Source organism: Ovis aries, chromosome 13 (genome assembly GCF_016772045.2).
Source record: "Ovis aries strain OAR_USU_Benz2616 breed Rambouillet chromosome 13, ARS-UI_Ramb_v3.0, whole genome shotgun sequence".
NCBI lineage: Eukaryota > Metazoa > Chordata > Mammalia > Artiodactyla > Bovidae > Ovis > Ovis aries.
This window is the reverse complement of record NC_056066.1, coordinates 57,065,932-57,088,429: the sequence shown is the minus strand read 5'-3', so window position 1 is coordinate 57,088,429 and position 22,498 is coordinate 57,065,932. Positions and strand designations below refer to the sequence as shown.

General features: G+C 52.4%; 2 protein-coding genes across 2 annotated transcripts; one reads left to right on the top strand and one right to left on the bottom strand.

Annotated features, from left to right (window-relative positions):
- Positions 1 to 2,476: 2,476 nt before the first annotated feature.
- Positions 2,477 to 12,953, top strand: NELFCD (negative elongation factor complex member C/D). The gene is made up of 15 exons (XM_015099796.3): positions 2,477 to 2,592; positions 5,411 to 5,523; positions 5,745 to 5,854; positions 7,213 to 7,322; positions 7,702 to 7,809; positions 8,302 to 8,454; positions 8,658 to 8,788; positions 9,418 to 9,583; positions 9,872 to 10,006; positions 10,414 to 10,553; positions 11,195 to 11,309; positions 11,638 to 11,733; positions 11,807 to 11,947; positions 12,208 to 12,337; positions 12,426 to 12,953. The coding sequence occupies exons 1-15, from the start codon at positions 2,506 to 2,508 to the stop codon at positions 12,458 to 12,460; spliced, it is 1,770 nt and encodes a 589-aa protein (XP_014955282.1). The 5' UTR covers positions 2,477 to 2,505; the 3' UTR covers positions 12,461 to 12,953.
- Position 12,954: 1 nt separating this feature from the next.
- CTSZ (cathepsin Z) lies at positions 12,955 to 22,392 on the bottom strand. Its single transcript, XM_015099797.4, has 6 exons — positions 22,176 to 22,392; positions 21,568 to 21,731; positions 17,355 to 17,534; positions 15,469 to 15,619; positions 14,694 to 14,856; positions 12,955 to 13,497 (listed from the first exon to the last, which is right to left on the bottom strand). Exons 1-6 carry the CDS (start codon positions 22,319 to 22,321, stop codon positions 13,387 to 13,389), a joined length of 915 nt encoding a protein of 304 aa, XP_014955283.2. The 5' UTR covers positions 22,322 to 22,392; the 3' UTR covers positions 12,955 to 13,386.
- Positions 22,393 to 22,498: the final 106 nt, after the last annotated feature.

The window sequence follows — 22,498 nt, the reverse complement described above, 5'->3', positions numbered from 1 at the left end:
AGTATTGGACTTCATATTGGAGCTATATATTTTATATATAGTAATGTGTAATTTGAATGCAGAATTCCAAAGAATAGCAAGGAGAGATAAGAAAGCCTTCCTCAGTGATCAGTGCAAAGAAATAGAAGAAAACAATAGAATGGAAAAGACTAGAGATCTCTTCAAGAAAATTAGAGATACCAAGGGAACACTTCATGCAAAGATGGGCTCAATAAAGGACAGAAATGGTATGGACCTAACAGAAGCAGAATATATTAAGAAGAAGTGGCAAGAATACACAGAAGAACTGTACAAAAAAAGGTCTTCATGACCCAGATAATCACGATGGTGTGATCATTCACCTAGAGCCAGACATCATGCAATGTGAAGTCAAGTGGGCCTTAGGAAGCATCACTACAAACAAAGCTAGTGGAGGTGATGGAATTCCAGTTGAGCTAGTTCAAATCCTAAAAGATGATGCTGTGAAAGTGCTGCACTTAATACGCCAGCAAATTTGGAAGACTCAGCAGTGGCCACAAGAAAGAAAAGTTCAATTTTCATTCCAATCCCAAAGAAAGGCAATGTCAAAGAATGTTCAAACTACCGCACAATTTCACTCATCTCACATGCTAGTAAAATAATGCTCAAAATTCTCCAAGCCAGGCTTCAACAATATGTGAACTGTGAACTTCCTGATGTTCAGGCTGGTTTTAGAAAAGGCAGAGGAACCAGAGATCAAATTGCCAACATCTGCTGGATCATCAAAAAAGCAAGAGAGTTCCAGAAAAACATCTATTTCTGCTTTGTTGCTTATGCCAAAGCCTTTGACTGTGTGGATCACAATAAACTGCGGAAAATTCTGAAAGAGATGGGAATATCAGACCACCTGACCTGCCTCTTGAGAAATCTGTATGCAGGTCAGGAAGCAACAGAACTGGACATGGAACAACAGACTGGTTTCAAATAGGAGAAGGAGTACGTCAAGGCCGTATATTGTCACTCTGCTTATTTAACTTCTATGCAGAGTACATCATGAGAAACGCTGGGCTGGAGGAAGCACAAGCTGGAATCAAGATTACTGGAAGAAACATCAAGAACCTCAGATATGCAGATGACACCAGCCTTATGGCAGAAAGCGAAGAACTAATGAGCCTCTTGATGAAAGTGAAAGAGGAGAGTGAAAAAGTTGGCTTAAAGCTCAACATTCAGAAAACGAAGATCATGGCATCTGGTCCCATCACTTCATGGCAAATAGATGGGGAAACAATGGAAACAGTGTCAGACTTTATTTTTCTGGGCTCCAAAATCACTGCAGATGGTGATGGCAGCCATGAAATTAAGACGCTTTCTCCTTGAAAGAAAAGCTATGACCAACCTAGACAGTTTATTAAAAAGTAGAGACATTACTTTGGCGACAAAGGTCCATCTAGTCAAGGCTATGGTTTTTTCTGTGGTCATGTATGGATGTGAGAGTCGGACTATAAGGAAAGCTGAGCGCCAAAGAAGTGATGCCTTTGAGCTGTGGTGTTGGAGAATACTCTTGAGAGTTCCTTGGACTACAAGGAGATCCAGCCAGTCCATCCTAAAGGAGATCAATCCTGGGTGTTCATTGGAAGGACTGATGTTGAAGCTGAACCTCCAATTCTTTGGCCATCTCATGTGAAGAGGTGACTCATTGGAAAAGACCCTGATACCCATCACTCTGCTGTGGGCGTGTGACTTGCAGCAGACTAATCAGATCATTTTCCAAAGGCACTTCAGCTTCACTCATTGGAAAAGACCCTGATGCTGGGAAAGACTGAAAGTGGGAGGAGAAGGGGATGACGGAGGATGAGATGGTTGGATGGCATCGTCGACTCGATGGACATGAGTCTGAGCGAACTCCAGGAGTTGGTGATGGACAGGGAAGCCTGGTGTGCTGCAGTCCATGGGGTTGCAGAGTCGGACATGACTGAGAGACTGAACTGAACTGAACTGAACCGAATGTGTATGTTAATCCCAAACTCCTAATTTGTTCCCTCCCTTTCCCCATGTTTATATTTTATGTCTGTGAGTCTATTTCTGCCTTGTAAGTAAGTCCATTTGTATCATTATTTTAGATTCCACATATAAGTGATATCATAAACCATTGTTGCCCTTCTCTTGAGCCCAGGGGTCACGTGAGGAAAGTGATGCTCAGAGGACCAAAAGTCCTGGTGAGAAAGACATGGGACCAGAAACCAGGCCCTGTATGAGTCTAGTTTGAAACTTTTACCTATCTGGAGCCAACATCCCTGGAGCCCAGCCAGGTTGCCTTGGGGGATCAACTCCAGCGGTTCCTTCTGCAGCTTATAGGCCGCCCTCTGCGCCCCGCCCCTTCGCTCCGACCACGCCCCTCCACCTGGCCCCTCCTCTTCGCCGGGACCCTGCGCTTCCCGCCTGGGGACGAGGCGCGCGTCCGTAGGGGGCGGGGCCTCGGGGCCGCGCGTGCGCTCGCCGGTCCACTGTGCGCATGCTCAGTGTTTTCGCGCGCGCTCGCGAGAGAGGATGGCGGGGGCCGCGCCGGGCGCCATCATGGACGAGGACTACTTCGGGAACGCGGCCGAGTGGGGCGACGAGGCGGAAGGCGGCCAGGTGAGGGGGGCACCGGGCGCCCCCGACGAGGAATGTTGGTCACCGACCCCGGCTGGCCGCCCCTGCCCCCGCCGCGTGATCCAAGCACAGCCCGCCCCGCCCCCTCCCGCCGCGCGCTTCGCCCCTGCCTCGAGCCCGCCCCTCTTGTTGCCGCCGCCGGGACCCACCGCGCGGCCTCTGGGGGGCGGGGGCGCGGGGCGATGACCTGGTCCCCGCAGGGACAGGCACGGGCGCCGCCCCCGAGTCGTCACCCGAGCTGGCCCTCGGACCACCGTGGGGCGGCCTCGGAGGCGGGTCCTAGGAATTCTTAGCCCCCGGGGCGGGGCGGACACAAGCTCCAAAGTGAAGGATGGGGCTCAGACAGTTTAAAAAGTAGTCGTACTTAAAAAAAAAAAAAAAAATCCAACTCAGAGTCAGGAGTGGGGAAAAGTGCAACTTTGGACTTTCTCACACGTGCTTTACTGTTTGAAAACCACACTCGGCGTTCTGGCTGATTCAGACTGTCCTTGGCCTAAGTAACGACAAAAGGATTGTCTATCCTTGACCTTCAAAAGTTTGCTGTGGATGGTGAGGGGCTGGTCACAAGCTTCTCTTCTGAAGTCAGGGTTGCAGGTCCCAAACTGGGCGCTCTCGCTCTGTCAGGGGACCCTGACCTGATTCTGATCCGAAGACCCTCCAGAAGTGATGTTTGAATCCCAGCTTCTCAGGCTCCTCCCTTGGGCACTGGAAAGCGGTTTAGAGGGCAGGAAGCGAGGAACCTGCCTTTTATTTATCTGTTTATTTAATCTTTATTGGAGTATAGTTGCTTCCATGGTGGGTCAACGGTAAAGAATCTGCCTGCAATGCAGGAGATGCAGATTGGATCCCTGGGTCTGGAAGATTCCCTGGAGGAGGGTATGGCTACCCAGTCCAGTATTCTTGCTTGGGTAATCCCATGGACAGAGGAGCCTAGGGGCTACAGTCCACAGGGTTACAAAGAGTCAGACACAACTGAAGTAACTTTTAATGCGGCGGGGGCGGGGGCGGGGGGGGGGGGGTGGTCTAGTTTTTTTTACAGTGTTGTGCTAGTTTCTAGGGTGGAACCTACCTTTGAACAGGAGTCAAGGTTAGGTGTGTGGGGGACAATCGAAGTTATGTTTTGAAGGAAAAAAGCCTGCAGCGGCATGTTCTCCCTTGAAAGAGGCAGGTGGGGCATGGGAAGATCATCGAAGCCAGGGTGCAGGGTGCAAAGGTGGGCACTGTTTTCCAGGACCTGAAAGGAGGCCTGTGTGCTTAGTTGTCTGGTGGAAGCAGTGGGTTCTAAAGGGCCTTTGAGAGCTGCTGAAAAGCATGACTTGTTCAAGAGTTGGAGCAGGGAGTGACACTCCAAGATTCGAGTGTTGGCTCACTCCATGGTGTTGGAGGCTTAGAGTGGAAGGATAGAGTCAGATTTAGCTAACCGAAAATCTGGGCTGGTCAGATGCTTTCATGCATTATCTCATTCCACAGACAAGATACTGAGTTGGGTATTACTCTGCTCATTTTGTAAATGAAGTGAGACAGGAGGACCTGGTCCTGCCCATAGTCAGGAAAGTAATACATGAAGGAAGGGGATCCTACCTACATCCTTTGTCTCCATCACCACTGTAGCAGATGCTGGACCACCAAGGAGATCCAGAAGAGAGACACGTAGGGTATCAGTCAGTTCAGTGGTGGGTGGTTCAAGCATTTGTTCAAAATGCCCTAGTATTTGTCACATTAAGCCTTCCAGTCATAGTGATACACCTGGGGCATGTCTGGGGGCTGTCCCGTCAGTGCCCTCATTTTGTAAATTGAGGGTTTATGCTGTTTTGAATAGCAGAGCCAAGCCTAGACCCCATAGACGAGGGAGGCGACTTTTTGGAAACTTGAAGCACAATCCTGATCTGGCCCCGCTAGGCTCCCACGATGGAGGGGTGGACTAGATGTTCATTTCACGTTCACTCTAACCATGACTTTGTGGAGTAGGGAGAGAAAGTCACCAGTTTGCTGATCCCTGGCCCATCTCTTACCGCAGTGCGTAAGGGTCAGTTGCACTGAGGTTGGTCTCTCCTACTAGTTTGTAAACTCCTTCAGCAGAAAAAAACTGTCTGTTGTCTTTCATTTTCTTAATTTTCCTAGTGACAAGTACAGTGCTCAGTACAGAGTGAATGTTCAAAGAGCATCTGCTTGTTGGTATGACAGTGTTAAAGCTGGACAGACCTTGGGGTCATTGAGTCCATCGCCTCCACATCCTCATCCTGCTTTGCCCTTAGATTCAGTGACTGGCCTAAGGTAACTTCTGTGCAGAACGGGGACTAAAGTCCAAACAGCAAATGGGTGGCTTGTGTCTTCAAGAACTGCTTCATCAGTCTTTGTTGTGAAGCTTTCCGTGGCACATAAGAGAGAGTAATAGTGAAGACAGTAATCGTAGCTGAAATATGCTGAACTCTTACTAAATGTCAGGTACTAGGCATGGCTTTTCCAGAAATCAGGTCGTGGGATCTCACAGCAGCCCATTGGTAAGGGCACTGCTCTTACCTTTGTTCAGGAAAAGAGAAGCAGGTGCTGGATGAGGTGTCCTCTATGAGATGCAGTAACTTCTGTGACCACCGTACACGTTACGCAAGCGTGGAGTCATGCTGCAGGCCCACTTGGTTATGATTCTCAATTCCGTTCTCTTGGTCACTTGTTACTCAAAAGTCAAATGAAATGATAAATGTGGAATGCTTGACGTGGACAGCGTTACATGGTCTTAAGGTGAAATTTCAGGGTGTCTGTGGTAATGAAAGAATAACCTGGCTGTTTCTGCCAACCACAGGAGGATGACTATGGAGAGGGAGAAGACGACGCCGAGGTCCAGCAGGAGTGCCTACATAAATTTTCTACCCGGGATTATATAATGGAGCCGTCCATCTTTAACACTTTGAAGAGGTACGTGAGAAAGTCTGGCTGCGTTGGGAAGAGAAAGCTGCATAACAGACCCAAAGATGACATGTAAAGTCAGAGGGACATGATGCATGAGTGGAAGGCTTCCAGGGGCCCCCACTTTAAAAGCATGAACAACCTGTCTTCCTCCTCCCTCTGCGGTCGCTGTCTGTCCGCATGCCCTCTGCGTCCATTCAAGTGCCACAGCTTGTCTGTCACTTTTCTAGGTATTTTCAGGCAGGAGGATCTCCAGAAAACGTTATCCAGCTCCTGTCAGAGAACTACACGGCTGTGGCGCAGACTGTCAACCTCCTGGCCGAGTGGCTCATCCAGACAGGTGCTTTGTGGGGGGCCTAGGGCCTGCCTGTTCCCCGCCCCCATCTTTCCAACTGGATCATTTCTTTTTTAAACTTTATTTTATATTGGAGTATAGTTGATTAACAATGTTCTGTTGTTTTCAGGTGTACAGCAGATTCAGTTATACCTATACATGTATCTTTTTCAAATTTTTTCCCATTTAGGTTGTTACATAATATTGAGCAGAGTTCCCTGTGCTGTACAGTAGGTCCTTGTTGGTTATCCATTTTAAATATAACAGTGTGTACATGTTGATCCCAAACTCCCTAACTGTCCCTTCTCCCACCCTTCCCATTCTCTCAAGTCTGTGAGTCTGCTTTGTAAATAAGTTCATTTGTATCATTTATTTTTCATATGATACTTGTCTCTCTGACTTAGTTCGCTCAGTAGACGAGTCTCTAGGTCCATTCATGTTGCTGCAAATATGGATCATTTTAATGCTGATAAATTGGAAAGCTTTTGTTTCTTTTTCTGGTTTTAAGACTTCTATAAGTAAGAGGGACTTCCCTGGTGGTCCAGTGGGTAAGATTCCATGCTCCCAGTGCAGAGGACCTGGGTTCAATTCTTCGTCCAGGAACTAGATCCACATGCCTCAACAAAACATGTCATGTGTTATAACTAAGATTCAGTGCAACAAATAAATAAATTTAAATAAATAAAGACTTCTCTAAGTAAGAATTGAACTTCTTACCCATTTTCATCTGCTTGATTCAATAATTGAGGTTTACAGAGAGCTTGCGAATGTAATTCTCATTGAGCTGTTTCCTGCCATGTTGTAGAATTAAAGGGTGTATGTTCAATGTGTCATTTTTAAGAAGTCTATTATAGCGAGCAGTGGATGATGGGTAAGTGAGGACCAGGTATGATTATTGCTTTTAGCCAATACGATCAAAGTAGGGCCTTACTGGAAATCGGCTCCTTTGAGTAGGGATGACATGGTGGGGTAAGTGCTGCCCAGAAGCAAGTTGACCTGCTGCTGTCATGGTGATCACATAGGAGTGCCTCTTGGCCGGCATCTGTTCTGCTGTGGGGGCTATTCTGTCATCCTCCCTGTCTGTTTTGGCAGTCTGTCCTTGTTCCCTGCAAGCCTCAGAAGACGTCACCGTGCTTTACACGTAAACAAGCATCCGTGTCTGTTACACCCTGGTCTCCTTTTGGGGTCTTACCAATATGTTAAATATGTGTAATATTAATTTTAATAAGAAACTCCAAATCCTAAGTGGTTAGAAGCAGTTTTATAATACATAATTTGCACATGGACTTTTGATCTACTTTCTCTGAAGTAACACGAACTGAGAAGTAGCCATTTTCTATCTTGTTGCTTTCATTCTCTTCCAGGTGTTGAGCCAGTGCAGGTTCAGGAAACTGTGGAAAATCACCTGAAGAGTTTACTGATCAAACATTTCGACCCCCGCAAAGCAGACTCTATCTTTACTGAAGAAGGAGAGGTGAGGAATGTCCCCCCCTCTACCCCAGCTCCTGGCGCACGTTGCTGGCTCCGCATGCCCACCGGCACCTGGCATGCCAGTCATGAGAGAGCTGGGGGCTGAAGTCAGGCTGGGAGGCCCAGCTTTTGAATTGCCTGCTAAATGCCCCTGCTTGGGGTGCAGGAGGCTGGAGCGTCTAAAAATCGGGGTGGGGGGAGTGGAGGGCATCCCCTGGCTCTACCACTCGGCCCCATATGACCTCACCAGCCCTGGGCCTGCTTCCTCCTGCACAGGACACCGCAGCGGAAGCCAGGAGCCCAGGGACTCCTCTGTGATTGTTGGCACAATGTAATCTTAAGCTAGAGCCAGGCCTCTTACCTTGCTGTTTGTTTGTTGTCAGACCCCTGCTTGGCTTGAACAAATGATTGCACACACCACCTGGAGAGACCTTTTTTACAAGCTGGCTGAAGCCCACCCAGACTGTTTGATGCTTAACTTCACTGTTAAGGTAGGAAGGATCCTGGAGTCAGAGAAAAGATAAAACTACTTATGAATGAGGGTCACTTTGAGTTGGTTGGTTGGTGGTCTGTTCCCTCTGAAAAGGTCCTATGTGCTTTTTTGGTAAAGGTCTTCATTGCTTCACTTTAGTAAGTCTTGTTAAATGTTGAGAAAGAAAAGCACAGAATATGTGTTTTGGGGTTGACGTGGACTGTGTTTTAGAGTTTGGCAGGAACGTATTAGAGAACCCAATGTGTTCTGAGAGGAGCCTTTACGAATGTCTGGTCAGTCTCCTCTGTCTCACAGATTAAGTGTCACGGGTTAGGGGTGGGGAGTTGGCTGGGGCCACCAGCCTAGTTAGTGGTGAAATGGGCACCCGAGTAAAAGTTTGAGACCCAAAACCAGTGCATGTCCCTTCTCACCCCAGACCCCGCCGTCAGCCACCTTCCTGTGGACCTGTGAGCATGGCTCGTGTGTTTGGCTTCTTATTTCCGTGTTGTAGCTTATTTCTGACGCAGGATACCAAGGGGAGATCACCAGTGTGTCCACAGCCTGCCAGCAGCTGGAGGTGTTTTCTAGAGTGCTCCGTACTTCTCTAGCTACAATTTTGGATGGAGGAGAAGAAAACCTTGAAAAAAATCTCCCTGAGTTTGCAGTAAGTTCTTTATGTGGCTCAGATTAGAAGTGGGCCATTTGAGGTCATGTGTTTTCAGAAGCAAAATGTTCTTTACTGTGGAGAATGTCTGGATCAGAGGTCACCTCCCCAGAAGGTGCTGAACTTTTGGCATCTGACTCCCATCTGCCTTTGCTGTTGCTGTGGTCACAAAGCCCAAACACGCTCTTCTCTCCATTCTGTAGAAGATGGTGTGTCACGGGGAGCACACGTACCTGTTCGCACAGGCCCTGATGTCTGTGCTGGCCCAGGAGGAGCAGGGGGGCTCGGCTGTGCGCAGGATTGCACAAGAGGTTCAGCGCTTTGCCCAGGAGAGGTGAGAGGCACTGTCTCTGCTCTCTCACCCCACACCATTGCCCAGTGTCCACAACTGAAGACCCTAGGTCCTCCTGTTTTGATATAACTTCCTCTTATCCATAGAGCTGGGAAAGAGAGCTTGCGTTCTGAAGTTTTGCTTTGATGAATGTTTTGTAAAGGATTTGCTTACAGTTTAATTCACTGTATTTATGAATTTATTTATTCCCAATATATTGGGATTCATCAGTAGCAAATGACAGTAGTCTTGAAACAATTCTTCAGTAGTCCGATTGTTAGATTGTGGTCCATCTTTTACGGAACAGAATTATTAGCTTTATTAACTAATAAAAGTTTATTTTTACTAATTAGCTTTATTTTCTACTCATGGAGTCTTAAGATACTGAAAAGTGCATGGTTCCTTTTAGGAAGCTCGTAAGCTGCACTGGATCCTTCTTTCCCAGTTAGCTCCAAATGTTTTCATGGGTCAGTAGGTAAAAAAATACCAGTGGATGAGAGAAATATGAAAAAACAAAGAGACTCCAACAATTCAAAGCATAAATGTGAAAGGCGGGAGGGAGAGAAGGCAGGAGAGGGCTGGGCAGGGAGCCACCTTATCGATGATGGGATATATGATATTGTTTCATCAAGAGGCCACGACGCCAGTCAAATCACACTGGCACTGGGCACAGCTGCCTCCTACCCCCGGGCGTGCCAGGCCCTTGGGGCCATGCTGTCCAAGGGAGCCCTGAACCCGGCCGACATCACAGTCCTGTTCAAGATGTTTACAAGCATGGACCCGCCCCCTGTTGAACTCGTGAGTGGCCTTTCATTTTAACCATAAGGTGAGACACCCTCAATGCCAACTGGAAGTATATTCTTTTGGAATGTTGGTGCTCCTCTTAGTTCTTTCAAGTTAGGGAGCGCACATGCCTGTTGAAATGTTGCTGTCCTCTCCCTGGTCCTTCCTTATCACGTCCTCGGTCCTCAAGCCCCCTGGAGCACTCTCGGCAAAGGACCTGAGCTGGCACTCCTGCGTGGGCGTGTGTGGACTCACCCCCTTCTCGTTCCTGCTCTCCTTTCACTGAGTTGTGTTTCTTTTCAGATCCGGGTACCCGCCTTCCTAGATCTGTTTATGCAGTCACTCTTTAAACCCGGGGCCAGGATCAACCAGGACCACAAGCACAAGTATATCCACATTTTGGCCTATGCAGCGAGCGTGGTGGAGACCTGGAAGAAGGTAGTGTCTATGCTGAGAGCACACGGGCTTTAGGGAGACATGAACCACCTCTGTTTGGTGTTATGTGTGGATTTTGGCTGTAGAGAGTCACAGGCCCAACTAGTGTCTGAAATGTCTTTTCTGGTGTTTCTGCATAAAACAGCCAAAGTGCTCAGTGTCTTAAGGAAATGTGTATCGCATCTGTGATACTAATTCAAACTGTAATCTGAAGTGTGACTAAAGAAATGAAACTGATTCCCTAAGACACCGACAGACACAGGTGCCCCTGGTCTGCAGTGTGTGTTTGCTGTGTGACAGGGACCCTTGACTTCAGAGACGGGTTTGCAGAGGGAAGGGTGGAGTCTTGGGTTACCCCAACTTCAAGGACACGGATGCCATCAGGATTTACCAACTTGCTGTGTTTTCAGAACAAGCGTGTCAGCATCAATAAAGACGAGCTGAAGTCCACGTCAAAAGCTGTTGAGACTGTTCACAACCTGTGTTGCAACGAGAACAAGGGGGCGTCGGAGCTTGTGGCTGAGCTGAGCACCCTCTATCAGTGTATCCGGTGAGCAGATGAAGGTTCTAGATGTAATTATTTGGGGAGGAGCTGGTTTGAATTTTCATATTAACAACTCAAAATATATCACAAAAGATTGAGGTACTTATTCATTTAATTTGTTTTCTTTTCTGTAAATACATAGAGAGAACTTTGTTTTAGCAGCATGAGTAATTTTCAGATATTTACCTGCCAGAAATCTGTTCACAAATTAGACTAAGAAGAAGGAAGACCAACCAGAATTACAAAAATTGACTTGAAGAAGAGGATCTGTTGAAAGTAAAAGTTAGACCAACAGAGTTTTGCCTGGACAGATGTGTGCTATGCCAGTTCTATGAGCACTCACAGCTCTCCTTTTAGGCATGTGAATTTTCGTCTGTTAATTTGTACTAGAGACTGAGAGCTTGCTTCATCCCAGTCCACAAAGCTCTCAGAGTGCTGCAATAATGGCTTTCTTCTAAACCAGCGAAGTTAGTCTAAAGTCAGCAGAGCATGGGTTTCGGGTTCTGGCACCCGAGTCTGAGAGGTGCCGCTCGCATCAGACTCTGCACTTATGGCATCTCCCTGGCAGAGCACGTCGAAGAGTGAAGTGATAGGCTGGACTGAGGTGTTTGGTTTTGGTGTTTGCATTCTGCCTTGTTTCCTGGTAGGTTTCCAGTGGTGGCCATGGGGGTGCTGAAGTGGGTGGACTGGACTGTGTCGGAGCCGAGGTACTTCCAGCTGCAGACCGACCACACCCCGGTGCACCTGGCGCTGCTGGATGAGGTAGGGGCTGCGAGGTGCTCGGAGCAGCTCTGCGTCCTCACCTCCCACGTGTCTGTTCCGTGCCTTCAGAAGACAGTCTTTTCAAAGCTAGTTATTTCTCTCCAAATGAGGAGTTTCCTTTTAAGAAACTAGTTTCGTTGACTCTGTAGACTTCGCAGTTTCTATCAAGTGTTCTTGAGAGGATGAGGAAATGGGACAGAAGTTGACTGGCCCCGGGAACCACTGTCTTCCGCCACGAGCCGTGTTTGGAGGCGCTCCCCTGAGGCCTATGGGGAGCCCAGAGCCGCGGCCATGTGGCTCAGGGTGGCTCCCTCTGGCCTCTCTGTAGATTAGCACCTGCCATCAGCTCCTGCATCCCCAGGTCCTCCAGCTGCTGGTGAAGCTCTTCGAGACAGAGCACTCGCAGCTGGACGTGATGGAGCAGGTGAGTGGTGGCCTGGGGTGAGCTGGGCAGCGGGGAGACGGCCCTTCTCAAACTTGTCACCCCACACCCGCAGCTTGAGTTGAAGAAGACACTCCTGGACAGGATGGTGCACCTGCTGAGCCGGGGCTACGTGCTTCCCGTGGTCAGTTACATCCGCAAGTGTCTGGAGAAGCTGGACACTGACATTTCCCTCATTCGCCACTTTGTGACTGAGGTCAGTGTCCTGGCAGTGCTCTGTGGGCTTGATGTTGTCACCTTGCACCCAACAATAGTCATGGTGACGACAGTGATTTGGATGCTTGTCTATCAGGCACCTCCTATCTGCAGGAGCTGTTATACCTTTATGACCCCTGACCATCTTCATGTTGGAGTTTGGGATGGTCTCCAGGAAGAAGAGGGTGGGAGTGGGGACAGGGGTGAGGGTCCCTCCGCACTGCTGCCATCTGACCAGCTCACAGGGTGTGCTCCTTACAGGTGCTGGATGTCATTGCGCCCCCCTACACCTCTGACTTTGTGCAGCTTTTCCTCCCCATCCTGGAAAATGATAGCATTGCTGGCACCATTAAAACCGAAGGTGAACATGACCCCGTGACAGAGTTCATAGGTAAGGCTGGCGTGAGCATCTCTGGGCTGCAGTTTTGATGTCATCGTTTCCCTCTTGTTTCTAACCCAGGTCCCTTCTGTTGTTACAGCTCACTGCAAGTCTAACTTCATCCTGGTGAACTGATTCAGAGCATCCCCAGAGTGGAGCCGGGCCCTCGGGGAGACCTCTGTGGAATAACCCTTTGCAGAAGCTGTTGTTGAAGAGGCCCTGTCAGCGTCTTGGAAATGGGCTCTGATGGGAGGAGGTGAAGGACTTCTTTGTAAAGGAAAATGTTAGCAGTATAAGGGGAAAACTTGGGAATGGGCCCTCTCCTTGTAAGTCCAGGACTGCCCCCTGGATCCCGTCTAGCGTCACTTCCCCTGGTAGTGGACTGGGCTCCCAAGACCCCTTAGGATGTAGCCAGCCGTCAGCCCTGGGGTGGTAGAATTCAGAGACTGAGACACTCAGATGAACTGTTTTCAAAGTTGATTTTTGTTTTTGCACAAGATCTGATTGGTTAGTTCATATTATTATGATTACTTTTATTTCCCAAGAAATATGAAAGCTTTTCTGTGGTGGGAAGGTGTGGATCCTGATGTCATGTCGTTCTTATGTGTAAATAAAGCACTCAGATTCAGTTCTGGTGTGAAGTGTGCATTTTATTCATCAGTTGGGCAACTCGAAATTGCCATCTCCCCCGTGCGCCCCATTGGTTTCAAGGTGACAAAGGAACTGGTGGTGAGTGCGAGCTGTTTTTCCTCCCAGACCACAGCTGCCAAGTCATCTGTTACGGAGGTCACATTGTTCACTGCCCCTCGGATCCTGCTTCTCCAGGCTCTGGTGGCAGGAAGCCATCCAGTGCAGGCGTGGAGCACGCCACTCCCCAGCTCGCCCCTCTGTCATTTCCACCGTGCCTGTCCTCGGTGCTCAGGGCCATCACTGGCTGTCACATCATGTGAACGTCAACCCCCAGTTCCTTCAAAGCATGGCAGCGCCACCCCGGTGCCTGTGACAATGGGATCCCCTCTGGTTCCGGCTCCCGAGATCCTTTCTGTAAGAGCTGCTCTGCCTTAAACGATGGGGTCCCCAAATGTGCAGCTCTCCTCGATGGCCAGGTTGTAATGGGCGCCCTCCCCACCTTTGTAGGTGCTGGTCACAATCCGCATCCAGCCGTGCTCGCCCTGTGAGGAGTGGGACTATGCGTGAGGACTGGGGACCCCCCCACACCTTGCATCTCCTACCTAGCAGACAGACCCTCTCCTCCCTCTTCAATCCACCTTGCGCTCAGGGAACCTGCAGTGTCCAAGGCACCCGCTTAGCTGCCCCTCCCCTTTCCTAGGACCCCCATTCAGATAGCACTTTCGTGAAATATTTAAACTTGGTTAATTCTTAACACAAAGGGTATGTGGGTCTGTATACCAAGAGCTAATTAATGTAGCTAAAATGTTGACTCTCGTGAGCCAGATGTCTGGGCTACCTATTAACACCTCCCCTTTATAGTCACTGAATAAAAAGTACTGACGTTTCATCACTTTGACATAAATCATCTTCCCTGGATTTCATCATAATGAATTAGTGTCTGAAGCTGTAATCAACATGAGATCTCAGAAATGAAAATTCTGGCAGTTGTTGTTAACTCCCCTGGGTTTTTTAACCCAACTCAAATAGTGTTTTGAACTTCCCTGGTGGTAGAGCAGATCCCCTGCCAATGAAGGGGATGCAGGTTCAATTCCTGGTCTGGGAAGATTGCATACACTGAAAAGCAACTAGGTCTGTGTGCCAGAACTACTGAGTCAGCTCTAGAGCCTGGGAGCTACAACTACGGAGCCCACGCGCCACAACTACGGTAAAGCCCGAGTGCCCAGAACCCGGGTTCCAAAAGAAAAAGTCACTGCAATGAAGAGTACCCCCTGCTCACTGCAACTAGAGAAAGCCCGTGCAGTAACAGAGATCCAGCACAGCCAAAATTTTTTTAAAAAAAGGTATTTTTGAGGAAACTGTGGTTATTACTTAGAAGACCAGAAAATATAACAAGAGAAAGCATGAGATGGTTGTAAAGGAATAAAGCAAGCTAAATGGAAACGTTTAAAGCAGGGCTCCTCAGCCAGGGTCTTCCCCACCCCCATGAGATGTGTGGGGATGCTGTGGTGGTCACAGCTGGGAAAAGAAGGAGCATCTGGCATCAAATGAGTAAGGGCCAGAGAGGCTGCTGAACACACTGAGATGCCCAGAACAAGCCCCCTGCCCCCACCACGCAGTACAGAATCCCCCCAGCCCCACATCTGGAGCCTGAAGCCCCACTGCTCAGGGCTGCAGTTCTCAGCTACAAACCCCCAAAACCATCCAGGTGAGAGCAGTCCCAGTAGATTTGTCTTACCCATGGTTCTCCCCACGAGTTCCGGACAATCCAGTACTCCATGCCATCGCTGACACCCCACCCGGCCACAGAGACGATGTGGTTTATGTAGGCCTGGTTGTTGTATTCGGAGTAGATGCCACCAGTGTAGTTAGACATCTTTTCAGTTGCCATTATGCCACAGCTGAGAGCAAGCAGGGAGAGAATGCGCACTTTTAGAGAATGCATACTTTCGGCAGCCACTGTTCACCACGGTTAGGAACAAATCACATAATTCACACCTGATGGTTCTGTCCAAACTTCTGTTGTTACTCACCTGGCGTCCCCCCTATGGTTGCTCTACTGGCAGCCCCACAGCATGGGCCGTGCCCTGGGACCTTCCCACACACGTGTGCCCCCTTCCCAATAATCCTACCAGGGGCACACAGACTGTTGAGCTTTACTTTTGATTAGCCGCTAAGTTGTGTCAGGCTCTTTTGTGACCCCGTGGACTGTAGCCCGCCAGGCTCCTCTGTCCATGGGATTTTCAGGCAAGAACACTGGAATGGGTTGCCATTTCCTTCTCCAGGGGATCCTCCCAGCCCAAGGATCAAACCCATGTCTCCTGCATTGACAGGCAGGTTCATTACCACTGAGCCAGTGGGAGAGCCCTGAGCTTAATTTTGAGAAAACTCCCATGGCAGCTGTTTCTAGCCTTGTGGGTCAAGTTGGCCAGAAGAAAAGGGATGAAAATGACTTGGGTCTCCTCGACCTGAAGCCTGCGCGCCCAACTAGGGCAGGGGTCTCAGCTCCATACCTGATGGGGCCATTGGCGTAGATTTCCGCCATCATCTTCTCCCTCCCCGAAAGGGAGCCGTAGTCACCGACCTTCCAGAGGGTGTAGTTCTGGATGACGTGGCACTCTTTGAATTCAGTGCACGTCCCACACTGGTTAAACTTGTCACACTCTGGGGACCGCACGGAGAGGCAGCGTGAGACCTTTTCCTCGTTAACACGCAAACAGAGCAGCGCGCCCAGACCCCAGTCTTCACTTTTCTAGCTGAGTGCTCCATCCACTAGCTAATAACATAAATCACCTTATGCTCAGGTGTTTAATTACCCTCTTCCTTCAGCTACAGGAGTAAGGATAACCATTCCTTCCCCAGCTCTCAGCAAAAAGACAACACTAATTAGCACAAAGTAGGCGCTCCAAAGCTCGACTTCTCCTGAAAGCCAGGAGAAAGGCCTTTGCATAATACCCTATAGCTGAGAATAGAGGGTAATTAAATTCTTAATTTTTAATAATTTTTAGTAATTTCCTTTGATTTCCAAGGGGAGCAGTCTTTTAATAAGATTATATTGTTGGCTAGTGAATAGGTCAACACATCTAGGGGGAAAGTAAGCATTTTCTTCATTTGAGGAGGCATCAAGAATTAGGGTTCAAAACAAAGTGCAGCTGTTAGATCTGGAAGATTCCACACCGTCTCGAGCCCGCAGCCCCCTCTTTACTGCTTTCATGTTACCTATTTCTGCCATAATTTTCATGTCTGTCCAGATTCCTCCCCCCAGGACAGTAAACTCTTTTGAGGATTAAACTGTTGGTTTAATTCACCCCTTGGACACCAAATGCCCAGGACACCCTGAAACATGGTGGATCTGTGGCCACATTTGCTAACACAAAGGCAACACACTGCAAACAACCAGGGGCCGGTGAATTCCATCTGGCCCTATTGTTCTAGGTGGGCTCGAGGGCCTGGTTGAGGACGGACATGACCAGCTCTGGGCAGAGCGTGGCCCCAAGAGGCCGCAAGACCACCTGGGTCCCCAATTCTGAGCCCTCAGGGGCCCCCCTTCTCCTTTTCACCCTGGGCACCTCTCCCTGATCCTCTGACCCCTGTGGCATCTACCGCTTCAACAAGACTCACTCAACCAGTTTGGGGGGATGCTTTCTGGCTGGGAGTATGGCTGGGAGGCAAGGTGGGGGCACCCGTGGGCGTGGGATGGCGCCTTCAGAAGGCTCAGGGGTGGGAGCACACGTTTTATAGATGGGGTTGGGGGTGGCAGAAAAGTACCCTCCCTGGGCCCCTGTTCATCCCCATCCTCCCCTTTCCTGTCTCAGAAGGCCTTTTGAGTTGGCCCCAGCTCTGTGCTCTGGTTACGAGGGAGCTCAGACAGGACACTTAAAACTACCCACTGTGGGTCTGGGGTTTGGACTCTTTCTCTCCTTTGGTTTCCAAGGGGAGCAGGTTGAAAGGAACGTGCCAGCTCCAGGGACTGGAGGCACAAGCAGGCCAGCTTGTGTCCTCTGGTCCATGCAGTGCCCTCGGCCCAGGGTTGTGATTCAGGCCAGGCCCTCCTGCTGCCTGCTGGCTCTCCCCACCCGGCTCCTGGAAACACTCTTCCCTAGACCCACGTTCCCCTTACAAAGGCTGTGAAACCACTAAAATGCCAGATCCAAACACCAGGGCCTGGCCTGGCCACGGTACGTGCAGGCTGGAGAACCCCGCCCCAAGTCCTTTCTCAACAAGGACACCAGGCCCCCATTTCCTGATCCCCCAGCCCCACCCAGGGGGCTCCATCCCATCCTCCCCCAGGGCCGGCCACAGGACCTGAGAAGTGCGTGGGCCTGGGCTCTGGACCATCCCTGCCCTGGGAAGAGGGAGGCGTGCGTGCGCCCATGTGCGTGGGGTGGGCGGCGCCTACCTTGGTCCTTGGCCTGGTAGTTGTTGCAGGTCTCGTCGGGGATGCCATGCCGGTGAGCGTACTCCCACACCGGCAGGTCATTGCCCCCCTCACAAGAGCCCGCGTCGCCGCAGTCGATCACGTGCTGCACCGACAGCAGTGTGGACGGCCACGCCCCCTTCCTCTTGATGTTGATCCGGTCTGCAGGGGCAACAGCCGCATGGGTCGGCGCCCACCCCCTTTCCTGCTGTTCTGGGGGGGCCCCCTGCATCCCGCTCCACAGCACGCTCCCCTCCTCCCGCGGGGCCTCTGCTCTCTCTCCTCATGCCCCCCTCAGCACTGATGCCGACCCCCACCGCCAACTACCAGGACAGCTCCAGGGGTATCCTGCCTGAAGGCTGCTAGTGACCAGCCCCCTCTAGGGCACTGGGGAGTCCAAACCAGGGGCCGGTGGGGTGACCCCTCTCATTCCCCACGCGCCTAGGCCCATACACCCCACAGGCAGCTGAGGGTGGCCATGCCCCTTTCCTTGCACACGCAGAGTCCTGGGGTCCCCCAGCCAGTCCTACCCTAGCTGGCCACCTCACTTGCCACCTCCTGAGGTGATGATCCCACAACCATCCACGCCGGCCCACATCTTGAGATCCCACCTCCAAGTCGGAACTCACCAAGCCTATTCTTTCCCTGATTACAGTGAGCAAGCAGCCAGGTCCTCCACCCCCCAGCAGCCCCCTCCAGGCGCTTCCTTCCTTCCCTCCCACAGTCCCATGCCCCCCTACATCGCTGGGGTCACCTCCCAGGCTCTGGGCCCACAGGCCTCTACATCCGCCCCTGTAACCTGCCCTCGACCTCCTGGAACCCACAGCCAGTTACCAGCAGTGTCCCAGCTCTTTCCCCAGTGCCTGGGCCACACTCCCCCAGGGCCCTACTGCAGACACCTCTACAGAGCCCTGTGTGGCCAACCCCTCCCCACCACAGGTCTCCCCAAGCCCCTTCTCAGCAGCCTCCCACAGCCATCTGCTCTCAACCCTCATAATCCCTCCCCAGCCTTGATGGCCCTCCAGCTGACATCATTTCAGCCATTAGCCCTACCCCTTAGTCCCCTTGTTAATGGACCATCTCCATCCTGCAGTGCTGGCATAGCGTAGTTCCTAAGCTGCCTGGCACATTGTTGGTGCTCAGTAAATAAATGCGTTTAGTCGTGTCCGACTCTTTGCGACCCCATGGACTGTAGCCCGCCAGGCTCCTCTGTCCACAGAATTCTCCAGGCAAGAATACTGGAGTGGGTTGCCATTTCCTACTCCAGGTGATCTTCCTGACCCAGGGATCGAACCTACGTCCCTTGTGTCTGCTGCACTGGCAGGTGGGTTCTTTACCACTGCATCACCTGGGAAGCCTGCTCAGTAAATACCAGCTGCCTAAATGAACTCACTGAGGTTTTACTGATTGCAGCCTCACCCTGGAAGCCCCCTTGCCATGAACGCGGAGGTTCTCCACCCTGGCCGCACGCTGGGCAAGGCCTGGAGGTGGGATGAGGGCCCCCTTCACCCCCACTGCTGTTTCCCAACCAGTCTGCACCTGACCCACCCCTGGAGGGTTGCCCTCGGCACTTCCCCTTTCCACCCCACATCTTCCCCACTCATCCACGGCCGCCTCGTCACCTGCTGTGCGCCAGGCCCTGTTCAGTGAGCAAAACAAAGCTCCCACCCTGTGAGCTTCCTGTGGTTGGGGAGATGGGCCACGGCAGCAGTAGATGCAGTGCTGCCAGGAAAAGAGGGGAGAGGATGGGGGTACAGACAGACAGTGGGGGGCACCCATGGGAGGGGGCAAGGGCCAGGCCTGAGGGCACCCTCCCGTTCTTCAGCTCTTGACATCCAAATTGGGTCCCAATACCAAATAAGGAGTCAGCTAACATAGGGTCTGCAGGCAAGTCAGGGTTTTGACTAAACTGCCTGAAGTCTTAAAATAGTTTCAAGCAGGACAGAAAGGGGCCTAGGACAGCCTGGGTCGGAGCTGTTTCTGAGGTGGGGCGGCAGGGGAGCAGCAGGTGGACCAGTCAGGCAGCTCCAGCAGCGAGGCCAGGGCCCAGTTCCAGCAGAATCCTCGATATACCTTGAAGGGAGAGCCCAGCCCTATGGCCTGATTGTCTGAAGGTAAAAAGCAGGTGGCTGGCGTGCTTCTGGACTTCAGCCAGAGTGAGGGAAGGAAGGCGTTCTCCTGGAGTGATCAGGAGGCTGGGGAAGAACAGGTTTGGGGGTGAGGGTGGTGGTGAAAAGGAGAAGCAGGTGAGGTTTGAGGTGTCAGGCGTCCAAGTGACAGGGAGAGCATCAGGTGGACGTGAAGGCCAAGTCCAGATCTAGGGTCCTGGGGACCCAACGTTCAGAAGTTAAGTTAGGAGGATGGGGGCCAGGGAGGCAGAGATCAGGGGTCCACTGTGACTGAAGGCCAGGAAAGCACTGGGGTTGGGGGTCACGGATCAAGCACAATCAGGCAGGGCGAGGCCAGGCGGCGACCACCTGGCCTGCCCATGGCGGCCCCAGGCTGGAAACCTTGGCAAGGAGCTGGAGGTGCGGCTGGAGGTGTTTGAGGAGGTAAGAGAAGAAGTGGGGGCTGCAGGCACCTCTGAGAGCCCAGAAGTGGGGTAGCAGCTGGAGGCAGAGTGGGGTTCAGCGATGGGCAGGGGTGGGCATTGGCAGGGGTGGCCTCGTCCAGGGGCTCAGATGCTAGACACACAGGGATGGGGAGGGCAGGCGAACTATGACCAGCTGTGGTAGGTGGCAGCTGGGCCAGCACACTGGAAGTCCCCTTTTGGGGGCTTCTCTTTTCTCAGCGAAAGAGGAAGAGGATGTCCGCTGCTAGGGAGTACGTTTGAGGGTCAGGAGGGGGAAGCCATTGTTTGTCTGCCCAGGAGGGTCCACTCCGGTCAGTGGAGGGTTGACCTCTGATCAGGGAAAGGTCAATGGACCAGACAGCCCTTCCAGGCACCGTGTTCCTTTATAGATACAAACTTTGGCTTGTAAATCCCTCCTGAGATCCCTCAGGCTTCTGCCAGGCCCCTCCCCTGGGCGCAGGGCCCCTGGTGACCTTTTCAGCTTCCCCTACCACACCCTCAGGCCCCCGCCACAAAGGCCCTCTCAGTTCCTCTAGGCCAGTGAGCGCCATTCTTGCCAGGCCTTTGCCATGAGCTTTGAGCTCAAGGCCGCCCACACCCTGCCTGCTTGCCCAGCCCAGACGTCTCCCAGTAGCTCCTTGATTAAGCCTCTGGCTCCACATTCTCCAGGGGGCCCTGTCCATCTCCATTCCAGTCAGCGGGGGCCTCCCCAGCTAAAAATGGGGCTCAGCCTACCAACCCCTTCCCTCCTCCTTCCTGAAGAGTCAGAAGTACCATCCAGCCCCCAGGAGAGATGGGGCAGGGCCACCTCGGAGACCCACCAGGTGCCCCTGCTACAGTGGTGGACCCTGGGGTCCAGATCCCACCCCTCCACCCAACTCTTCACCCTCAAGGCAGCCCAGCTTCTGGGCTCAGGTCCCGGCTGTCACTCACGCTCACACAAAGGCCTAGTCTCCTGACCGCTCAGCCAGGAGCCTTGGTTTCCTCATCTACAAAGTGGGAGCAATCACAGGGCAGTCAGGAACTTCAGTGATACATGGAACGTTGGCCAGAGGCAGTAGCCACAGTGTGGTCAGTCTGCCTAGCACAGAGCCTCAGGGCAGGAGTTTCATAGATTCTACTGTGGAACATCTGGGTTGCCAGAAGACCCAGGCTGGTGTGAAGTCTGCAACCCACCCTCCCAGGCAGGCCCAGCAGCCTGCTCAAGTGATGTGAACCTCTGATGTCCCCTCCTTCCAGGCCTCAAGCCTTCCAGCCCTCACTGTGGCCAGGTGGCTAAGGTCCAGATGAGAAGAAAGCTGGCCTTTCTCAATAGCCCCAGCCTGGGTCAAGCATTCATTTCAAATATTAACTACCCTGAAAAGCAGCATTACATTCACATGCCCAACTCCAGCAGGGGGTTGGGTGAGTCTGTGGTTTGGGCCCCAGTGGCCCAGGTCACAAGCTTTGAGACAGATAAGGGTCCTGGGGCTTCAGTTCTGTGAACGCTGGGCATGCACAAGGCCCCAGATCCGCTCCCCGAGGCCTGACACAGACACCCCCCCTCCCCATCCCAGGTTGAATCCCCGGGACCCATGCTGACAGGAAGCGCAGCTGGATGGGCCTCGCTGGCCCTTGACCTACCCGCCATGGCACTGGTGCTGCCATGCGCCCAGCAGGAGCCGCAGTACTGGGGGATGTGCTGGTTTCTGGTGACACTGGCGTAGTTGACCCCATTCACGTTGCGCCAGTCCCAGCTCTTGGGGAGATCCGACGGGGACAGGTACTCATGAGGCCGGGGGTACGTCCTGGGAACAGACACCACCAACAGAATCAGCGCTGGGCACCTCTCCCCTCTCCAGGGGTGGGGGTGGGGGGCCCCGACATCTTCCCCAGTGGAAGGGTGAGAGGGAATGGGGGCGACCCATCTCACACCGGGAGATCCCCGCCCTCTCAGACTCTGAAGCTGGCCCCTACCCCCACCCCCAATGCAGGAACAAGACTGCTCTGGCCAGCAACGCCCCAAATGCAGGTCGGTGAGTCTGGCCTGCTTCCAGCACGGGTGAGGCCCGTCCAACTCCGCACAAGTGAAAGAAAGCGCTCCCAAAGCCTAGGGGCTGGCCCTGACCCGCAGAGGTCAAGGGAGGCAGGGCGCCCTGGTTGCTGGCACCCAAGGAGGCGGCAGGGTTCCCCAGGCGGCAGAGCGCGCGCAGCCCCGGGAGATGGGCAGCCCCCCCACCAGCCGCCCCGACCTGCGCCCCAGTTGGGTGAGCCGGTCCCCCCGCAGAGGCCGGTAGCAGCCGCGGCCCGGGCGGAAGTGGAGGCCGGCCCGCGCCGCGCCCGCCAGCAGCACGAGCAGCAGCAGCAGCGTCGGCACCAGCGGCCCGGACGACGCCATGGCTCCCTCGCCGGTGCTATCGGACCCCGAATCGAATCCTAACTCAGATCTCGCGCCGGTCACCCCTCCGCAGGCTTCCTCCCCGGCCCGCAGGCCCTTAAGGTGTCTGCGCCCGGCGGGACACTCCCCCGGGGCGGGGCGCGCTGCTGCCCCCGGTGACCCGGCCCCGCCCCGCCC

Coding starts and splice junctions, on each gene's coding strand:
- CTSZ (XM_015099797.4), bottom strand. CDS start 22,321: ATGGCGTCGTCCGGGCCGCTGGTGCCGACGCTGCTGCTGCTGCTCGTG. Junction 15,620..17,354: donor CTACCAGGCCAAGGACCAAG/GTAGGCGCCGCC, acceptor TGCGGTCCCCAG/AGTGTGACAAGTTTAACCAG. Junction 14,857..15,468: donor TACGCCAATGGCCCCATCAG/GTATGGAGCTGA, acceptor GCTTGCTCTCAG/CTGTGGCATAATGGCAACTG.
- NELFCD (XM_015099796.3), top strand. CDS start 2,506: ATGGCGGGGGCCGCGCCGGGCGCCATCATGGACGAGGACTACTTCGGG. Junction 7,810..8,301: donor TGCTTAACTTCACTGTTAAG/GTAGGAAGGATC, acceptor TCCGTGTTGTAG/CTTATTTCTGACGCAGGATA. Junction 8,789..9,417: donor CAGCGCTTTGCCCAGGAGAG/GTGAGAGGCACT, acceptor TGTTTCATCAAG/AGGCCACGACGCCAGTCAAA.